Source organism: Puntigrus tetrazona, chromosome 6, assembly GCF_018831695.1.
Source record: "Puntigrus tetrazona isolate hp1 chromosome 6, ASM1883169v1, whole genome shotgun sequence".
In the NCBI taxonomy this organism is placed as follows: Eukaryota; Metazoa; Chordata; class Actinopteri; order Cypriniformes; family Cyprinidae; genus Puntigrus; species Puntigrus tetrazona.
In genome coordinates, this window is record NC_056704.1 from 5,350,070 (window position 1) to 5,359,201 (window position 9,132).

Here is a 9,132-nt window from a genome sequence, read left to right on the forward strand (position 1 = left end):
TTAACGTAGGCTACATGGAAGTCATTTTCAGAAAACAACAGAAATGAACTTGAACTGTGAATTCATCTTCATCCCAATTCTTTGTTTCCACTTTATTTTTACGGAAGGCATTTTCCGACCATTTTAAATAAACCAGTTTAGCGGCAAAAAATGAATAGCACACATAATTATTTTAAGGAGAGACGTGAAAGCAAAATGCCCAAAATTAAACATTTAATTATACAATTCGATTTAAATAGCCTTTTATTTTTGTTTGTTGTTATTGGCAGAAAGTGTCATCCATGTTTATGTTTATCTACCCTTTGTTTGTTTTAAACCCGCTTCTCCATAAATGTGTGCTGACAGGCTTACAGTAAAATAGCTCTCTTTTTTTTTTTTTGTAGTGAAGCCCCCGGGGCTTTACTGCGGTCACGTGACGCGACATCCGCTCAGCCTCGCGCGTGAAAGCGAGAGAGCGCCGTCTCAGCGGCAGAGATGGCAGCACGCTCTCTGAAGATGACAGCGTCCGTTCAGTACCTCAGAAAACTGCTGGGGAAGAGCAGCTGCGCGACAAGCAACCTGCTGAACACTGGACATAAAACACAGAAGAACACTACTGATTATAAAACGATCAGGAACAAAGATGGAAAAGGTCATAAAAGAAACGTAAGCGGCTTTTTTTCGTTTGCTTTATTTTTTAATTAAGTTTATTTTGTTTGACGTTAAATATGATTGGATATTTCTCTAGTGATATTCTGCTGAACGTAGGTCTATACTAATATTTAGTGGGCTGTGTGAATAACATTAACCTGCTAAATTGCTTATTTTAATCTTTAACGACGTGCAATGTTGTTTTGTAGATGCAATTCCAAGACAGCACGACAGAGCAGTATATGAGGTAAAATAAAGTTATTCATTCGCATCTTAAGCTTGCCAACCCACCAGATTTGGTCTAACCATCATGCTCACGTCTCTCGGTTAACAGGAAAAGTGTAATCTTAAGGAGAAAAGAAAATGAAAGTTTTGGGTTTGACATCCAGGTAACCTCATTACCCACCCATCCTTCCTCTCTCATACTCTTCTTATGCTTTTTTCCCCCATTCATTCATGCATTACGTGCCTGCCTGAGGGTTTATTATCTGTCAGGGGATAATTGGATTTTGGGTGATGAATTGATTGGGTCCGCAGGCAAGCAGTGCTGAGAGAAGAATCTGCGCTGAGCAGGGTTTGGGCTCGTGTGTGTGTTGGGTGAAGGAGGACAGTCTGGCAGAGAGTAGTGGGTTACTGACGGGTGAGTTATCTAGACACCTGCTCACTTCTGTGCAGCACCAGTGTCATTCACACTCACTAAAAGCTCTTTGCCCCTCACCTCAGGTGATGTTATAACAGCGATCAACAGCGTGTGCATTGCTGGATTCACTCATCAGCAGATCAAGGATCTGCTTCAAAAGTCCCCCACCCTTATGTGAGTCTCAAGACTATTTTCTGTGTTATGTTTTTGATGATTAATGTACAGTAATACAATGTATTTTCAACGGGAAAAAATAATATAAAAAATGGTATAGTAAAATATTTTTATTTTAATTGCTTTTGAGGGAACAAAATTATTATTAAAGTTTTTTATTAAATATATTAAAGTTATTATTTCATTATATAACAGGTCACCAAATGTATACATATATAAACACATACCTTATTATTATTATTATTATTGTCAATGTTATTTTTATTTTTAAGTAAAAAAATTTTGGTCCCTTTGTGGAGCACCACATTTGATTATATTTCATTTAAAACAATTAACTGTTTACTGCACTGCATGATTTTTTATAACACTAAAATATATGTATTAATGCTTAGTATGTCTTAATAAATTTAATAAAGTAGTTCAATAAAGTATTAATGTTATTTTTATTATATAATAAGCTCAGCGAACCACTCAAAACCCTGTCTAAACCGAGTTTTTATTGTAAGTGCCTCTTGATCTGAATATAATATTTTTTGTCTTGTCTTTTGTTAGAATGGAGATTATCAGAGGTGCTACAGAGAAGCAGAGACAACTGCTAAGCAAGCTTTATCTCCTGCAGGTGATTTCCTTCAAAATATCGAACCTTTCTTTTTAGCATCAGTCCCATTTCGTAGTCATTCTTCTCCTGTATCAGTAGATATTTTACGGTAATGTTGCAGGTTAACTGTGAATCGTGAAGAAAACGGGTTTCCTCATGCCTAACAGGTTTTTTTTATCTGTGTTTCCCCCTCACATTTTAACCGCACTACAGAAACAGTTTACAGAGAAATGCGAAGAGCTTCAGACACTCATCGCGGAGGAAGTGCGTCTTACAGGAGGTGTGTGTTAATGTGTGTTGGTGTGAGAGAGTAAGACAGAGATGTGGGCATGAACTACCCACAAGTCAAACGCATCACTTCCCCATAAAGCCACACTCTTCACCCTCAGTTCAGAGGGGCTGCTAAAACAGCTAATTAAATAAGTAATGAAAAAAATTAATGAACGCCTAAACTTTAGTTATCAATGTTTTGTATACAGCACCAAAAGGCATATTTACCTTCTCATATACCACTGTTATTATTAATATACTAATACCAACTTCTCCGGTGGTTGCCAGCGTGATAATAGCCAAATATAAGCATAATAAATTGGCAATATTAAGGCGATTTAGCGTTTCCAATTAATGCAGGCCTGTTACATTCTTCTTCTTATTAGACCGGTTATTATTATTCGTATTATTAATATTACTTGTATTAATAATATACATTCAATTATTGCCCTGCGATAAGAACACTAAAATAGGTTACTCTCTAAAAGCTTTTAAAAATATATTTTTTAAAACAGGCTATTAATTTATACAGGCCTAATTACATTTAGTAACACTGCAGGCCACACGAAACATTTAGAGCAGCTTTATTTCTTTTAAAATGGTTTTAAATGTTCATTTAAACATTTAGACGCCGCCACTGGCCCTCAGGAGACCAACGAAAGCACCAGAAGATCTGTGCGTGTGTGTGGTCGGCATGTGGGCAGTGTGTGTGCTTGTATGTAGACATTCTGCTTTTACAGGAAGAAACTTTGCTGACAGTTCTTGATAGCGTTCTGATACGAAACTACAGCAAGTCTACACCGTAAAAAAACTGTTTTGTCAGGTCATTTAAAATGCGTTTCATGTAGAAATTAAGCGGTTTAAAAGAACCGTTTTTGGTTTCTTGTAGTGTGAGGAACATATTAATAATTTAAAATGGGCTGGTCAGGAATTACATACGTTAAAACAAGTATTAACATAGAACAGCGTAATGCTTTATAATGAGTGATAAAACCATTTTTAATATATTTAGTTATTTCAGATCTCTTCTGTTATGTTAACACCAACACTTTAGTGGCAGTGAAGTGAAACGATGTGTTTCTGTTTTCAGGTGCTGTGGAAGATGTCCTTTCTCAAGGGTCCTCTGCTAACCACTGCTGACAGTATATGGACAGAGAGCATTGTTCCACTTCTGCTCTCAATCAAACCTAATCAAGGTTGCTGGCTTCACTGGAAATTCACAGGCTAGTGCATTAATAGGGTCGAAACTAAGCTCTGTGCGTTCTGTGCTCTTGAAGCAGTTTAAAGTTAGTATGCCAAAGGAGACCCCAAGAGACCATAATCAGACGGCTTCTTTTCTGTATTAGTGAATTAGTGAGTGAAAAGCTAAATACTGATGTACAGAGATGGAATTATTTAACTATTTTTTACTGAATTTTGTATTATCTATACTGTATTTGTGTACTTTACACTATTAAGCAGTCATTTTTTTGTCAGTTTATTTAACTTAATCTAATTGATATCCTGTCTAAATGAGTTTTGTGTATATATGTACAAAGTTGCCTAATATTTATTCATTTTCATATTTATATAATGCCTCTTCAATAAACTTTGATCACACGCTGCTGTTTCGGTGCTTTGCAGCCTCGGGCTGTTTCTCACTGTACACTTAATCTTGCTGATTGTGGTTTGCATAAGTTGATTTGTCTGCTCTTTGCTTCTGCTGAACGTGTAGGTTTCCCAGATATCATCTCAGTCAGTGGTAAAACACCAGATGCAGTTCTCATTCACCACAAAGATCTTCTGCCTGGCAGGAAGTGACACGTCATTGACAGTACATTCCGTTTCTCAGACAAACCTTAGCGATCTCATCACTTTTATAATATTGACTGACAGCAGAATTGATCCCTCATTCCTCATTTTTAGTATAAAAGACTTTCTAGAATGTCTTTACGGTACGTATTGAACGGCAGTCGCACAAAGCTTAAACAAACTGATATAAACACTAATTTTACTAATTTAGATAACCCAGGGAATATGCATAATCACGTATTAATAGGAGTTTTTGAAGTCTTGCTTATTAGGATTTTAGTCTCTAGATATTTGGTTTGTTCAAACACAGATTGTTTAAAATAGGCTAAACAGAGTTTTTAGTGCTTCTTTTTTGACACAAAATTAGGACATACCTATAGTTATAAGTCATTTCATAATTACTTCTAGTGGTTTATTAAAAGTTTACTGCTGAATATACCAACAAGCATTTATAGTAAAATAAAATACATGCACTTATATATTAAATATCTAATTAAAGCAAATATATAACTTTCAATGTAATATGAAGTAACACACTACAGTTATAACTGAGCCATGAATTTAAGTACGCTCTTTTCATTTAACTTTGAATTTTGCTTTATTTAAATGTGCACTTGAAACATAAAAGTTTTCTCTCTTGAACTATTTGTGTGGGCTTTCTTTTGTATTTCAAAAGCATTATATTATCTGCAAGTAATTTTTATTTTATAGATATTTTTTTTACATTTTACGCTACAATCACATATCCAGTACAAGCAAAAATAGCTACTTGCTTCCCATAAACAAGGCTGACTGTTTGCCATCACCAAATTTGTTGGACTGTGAAAATATAACATCCACCTGACAGAAATCCTCAAGCCCTTCTGTAAGTCTAGGTAAACAAAACTTCGCTGTAAGGATGCCAAGACATCTCATATCTTCAAAACATTTGAATGTTCCAAGAAAGAAGCCGGTGCCACTTTTCGAACTCAATGTCCTCTCTTTACAAAGTAGCCCATTAATCCCACAATCCCATGCACACACCCAGAATTAGTAGCCAATCAACACCGTCCTCCAAACAATGCTGATGGAACTCTCACTGGGAATGAGAATGAGGCTGCGTCACCCAATGCCAGCAGATTCCACCGAGTGGTGAAGGGAGGGACACAGATACAGCCATGCACAGACTGCTCACCGCAAGAGAATACTTCTGAGCATCCTTCTCCTTCAAGGTCTCCTCTCCTCCTTAAACCTCAAGAGCGAGGTAAGATGCATTCTTACGTGGGCACAGTGAGGTTTTACAGTTTGTGTCAGCGTGGTGGTTGGTTTCTGCGTTTGTATAAACCATGCAAATCTCCTCCGTAGACTAAGTCATTGGTTTTGAAGTTAACTTTTCGCATTCGGGTGGTTTGGTTTACTTCCTGAAAGTGCTCAAGTCGTGCTTAAGTTACAGTGAGAAAAAACTCCTTATAGCTAGATAAATTAAGCAATCGTGAAGAGAACGGCGACGATGCTTTTAAAAAATGAACTGGACGCGTCTAGACATGGTTACTTAGGCAGATATTTCTGTATTTATGCAACTATATGGCACAATTTCCTATTTCTTGCACGTTATGTAAGGCCTCTCATTGTTGAAACATACAGGAAGAATTGTGCACTTGCTATTCTCATTCCAGCAGCTGGTCACTTTGTTTAGTCAAATCAAATTAAAATTCCTCAAAAGAACTTTGCATCTTTCGCCAAGTCTCATCCTATCCTTTCGAGAACTTACTTTCCTTATTTGGACATGACGAACCTTCACGTTTATTCAAATCACAGCCATCTGAAAACAATATCAGGTACATTGGTGAAATCACAGCACAGTCATATTTTAATATAGAAACCAATCATCTTGGTTTGAAGTTTTTGGATTCGGTTTGTTGGTTTTGGGGTAAATGAACTGCAACTTTGTTTCTTTTTCTTCATGAATTTACGACTGCTGAAATCTCAGGACAGGAAGCGACATCAATGGAGCAGAACGACAAGGACACATCGGATGCTGAGAAGCAGCAAACGAATGGCCGAACGGAAGAAGAGCCTCGAGAGATGACGACGCCTGAAGAGCCGGCGAAACCAAGGGAGAATAATTCAGATTCAAATGAACAAGAAAATAGTGAGAGCGATGCGGAGAAGAATGAAGAAGAAACGAGTGTGAGCAATGGAGATGAAGAGGAAGATACCAACGAAGAAGAGGAAGGCAAAGAGGAAGAGGAGGACGAACTGGGCGATAGTTTTCAGCCTTCGGTTGAGATGTCTGTCCAGCTTTTTGAAAAGGACAAGGGGGACATCAACCGTCCCATTAACAGGTACAACACGGTCAGCTACAGGAAGATTAAGAGAGGAAACACAAAGCAGAGAATCGATGAGTTCGAGTCCATACTGGATGTATAACAGTGAAGGCACCTTTTCATGTGGTTCCTTCAAAAGTATGTGATCGTTAAACTTCTTCGTAGTTATAAGGCTTAACGCATGCTCACGCTCAATCACATGAACAGTATTTTCTGACAGCTTCATTTCAGCCTATGTCACCTTTTAGTAAAAGCGCATTTGTAGAAGCGTCAAGACAACTGTCTAATCTCTGATTGTAAGTAAACCCCCCCCATTTGGTAGCGAGCTGGAAAACAACATTCATTTGTCCGCAAATGAGATATCTTATTCATGAAAGCTCCTTCAAATAACACTCAGTCCGTCTGACCAATGCAGGCCTGATCTCTGCCGTGTCAGTTGTCAAATCATCATTAATAAATCACTGAAAGAGCTTACAGTAAGTATACAATGCCATGGGCATTATTGTATTCCTGTTTAAAATTTGAACTCTAACGTAAATCTAATGTAAAGTTTCTAATGTTGCGTTTATGCTTTGTAAAACACGGTCACACATTTTAAAACACACCAATAGACATAATAGCAATAACTGTTATCATATTCAAAATTGTATATGTAATGTCTGTTATTATATCTTTGGACAATTAGTAGTTTACATGGTTTTCTATAATGGCTTCATTTCTTCATTTCACGGAAACTGCGTTCATGTAATATGTAATAGTCGATGTACTCATGTCAAAGTTGTCATGGCTTTCTTTTTGGGTCTGTTGAGGTCAAATAAAATCTGTGCAATAATTGGCTTAAATTGACTGTGAATATCATTACGTTTTAACCACGTTTAGACGACACATTTAAATGTTATAATATAATATAATATAATATAATATAATATAATATAATATAATATAATATAATGTAATATAATATAATATAATATAATATAATATAATATAAATGTTAAAAAAATCCCCACCACTAGATGGCAGCATTGTTTTGCGTTCATAATAAAGGACACGGAAAGTAAAGCGTTTAACATGGCGTTAACGTGTAACTACGTCTTCATTTGAATTTTGAACATTATCCATAATCACACGTATTTTCTTAACAAAGTCCTGTCTGTTATGTGTCCTGTTATGCTCAACTCAAGAGCACGGATTATTTAAATCAAATCATATCCACAGCCGTTTAAAGAAGCCCGTATCAAACGACGGTTAGGACACGACGGAGGAAGACCAACTAATTGTTTACCGTTGTTGAACTAATCATATTTATGTGGCATCTAATGTATGTATAATCAATGTAATGAGATATTTACTGCAGTAATTAGTTTAATTTGGGTGTTTAGGACCCGACGGACTCTTTTATTTATGTCTTTGTGTTCCTGGCCTCTCTCTAATGGCTCATTGGGAGTCTGTGTGGGTTCGCTGTTGTTTCCTCTGTTAGCTTTATAAATGCTTGAACTTTACGTTACAAATCTCACTAATTGCTTTTTGTGGGAAGGCGGTTTATGAATATCACTTCCATTCCTCCGGTCGCGTCGCCTGCTGCCGACTGGACGCGAAGCAGGCCTGCTGCAGGTTACATTCACGTTTTCATAAGTGTGCTGGAGGTTCATTTGGGCGAAACGAAACTGGGCTTTTGGCCTGGCTCTTTTAAGTCAGATCCAGGCCTCATTTGAATGGTGACAAATGTCATGCTGCCATGGCAACAGGAGGTTTGTGAGTGTTTTGGTGCAGCCTCCCTGGGCTGGGGGTCGGGAGGCACTTCCTGGGCAACACACGTCCCCCGTGGTTTAGGCTCGTAATTGACCTTTCCTGACAGCGGTGCGGCTTTTCATTCTCTCTTTTTTCGTTCCTTTTCTACTGTTTCCTCTTTCTTTCTGGTTTTGTCGCTCTCACTCTTTCTGTCTGCCCAGAAAGCAGGTTGCATCACGGTGGGCTGAAATGCCATGATTGGCCCGGGGCGTTTACGCAGCTCTTTCTGACTTCCTCTGGCTCTCTTTGCCTGTTTGAGGCATGTTTATGCAGTAAGGACCACGTGCTTGTCCGATAAAAAAAAGAAACAAGCCTCTCATGGGTTGCAACTTTTGAAGTAAGACATAGTACACTCAAATATTTACAGTTTTATTGGATTAAACAGCATGACAGCTCTGTAGCATTTATTTATTTATTTAAACGCACATACAGCACACCCTTATCAAGCAAAATAATAATAAAAATGAATACGTAATAAATAAATAATTAACTTTTGGTAGGCGTTAAATGTTAAAACAGTAGGCCTAGATTCAGCCCTGTGGAAATAAAATGTCTATTGTTATTGTGATCTAAAACTAAAACTATTTAATACTTTCATCACATGAAGCAAAATAAATACAATAAAACATTTTTGAATGTAATTCTTTTTTTTTTTTAGCTATAGTTGCCATTTTTGTTTAGTTTAATTTAATAAAAAGTGAAAATCTGAAACTAAAATGAATAAACTAAAAGGAATAAATAAAGATGAGTAAAAGTATATTTAAAAAAAATAAATAATAAAAATAAAACATCAAATATAAAAGTAAAATATTATTAAAATATTATCAAAATCTATAATATATCAATTATTCTAAATGAACATAAATAGATAAATTATGAAAACGGCAAGAACAAAGTAACTTCAGAAAGTTAGTATTAAGAGTTGTAATAGT

At 36.5% G+C, this 9,132-nt stretch overlaps 2 protein-coding genes across 2 annotated transcripts; both read left to right on the forward strand.

Moving 5' to 3' along the window:
- The first annotated feature begins 449 nt into the window (after window positions 1-449).
- si:dkey-276j7.2 (cytohesin-interacting protein) lies at window positions 450-3,915 on the forward strand. The gene is made up of 8 exons (XM_043241316.1): window positions 450-645; window positions 840-877; window positions 965-1,019; window positions 1,168-1,270; window positions 1,354-1,444; window positions 1,997-2,063; window positions 2,256-2,322; window positions 3,403-3,915. Exons 1-8 carry the CDS (start codon window positions 475-477, stop codon window positions 3,450-3,452), a joined length of 642 nt encoding a protein of 213 aa, XP_043097251.1. The 5' UTR covers window positions 450-474; the 3' UTR covers window positions 3,453-3,915.
- Window positions 3,916-5,118: 1,203 nt separating this feature from the next.
- Window positions 5,119-7,246, forward strand: LOC122346607 (ermin-like). Its single transcript, XM_043241341.1, has 2 exons — window positions 5,119-5,346; window positions 6,073-7,246. The coding sequence occupies exon 2, from the start codon at window positions 6,090-6,092 to the stop codon at window positions 6,510-6,512; it is 423 nt and encodes a 140-aa protein (XP_043097276.1). The 5' UTR covers window positions 5,119-5,346; window positions 6,073-6,089; the 3' UTR covers window positions 6,513-7,246.
- Window positions 7,247-9,132: the final 1,886 nt, after the last annotated feature.

Coding starts and splice junctions, on each gene's coding strand:
- si:dkey-276j7.2 (XM_043241316.1), top strand. CDS start 475: ATGGCAGCACGCTCTCTGAAGATGACAGCGTCCGTTCAGTACCTCAGA. Junction 1,020..1,167: donor GTTTTGGGTTTGACATCCAG/GTAACCTCATTA, acceptor TTGGGTCCGCAG/GCAAGCAGTGCTGAGAGAAG. Junction 1,445..1,996: donor CAAAAGTCCCCCACCCTTAT/GTGAGTCTCAAG, acceptor GTCTTTTGTTAG/AATGGAGATTATCAGAGGTG.
- LOC122346607 (XM_043241341.1), top strand. CDS start 6,090: ATGGAGCAGAACGACAAGGACACATCGGATGCTGAGAAGCAGCAAACG.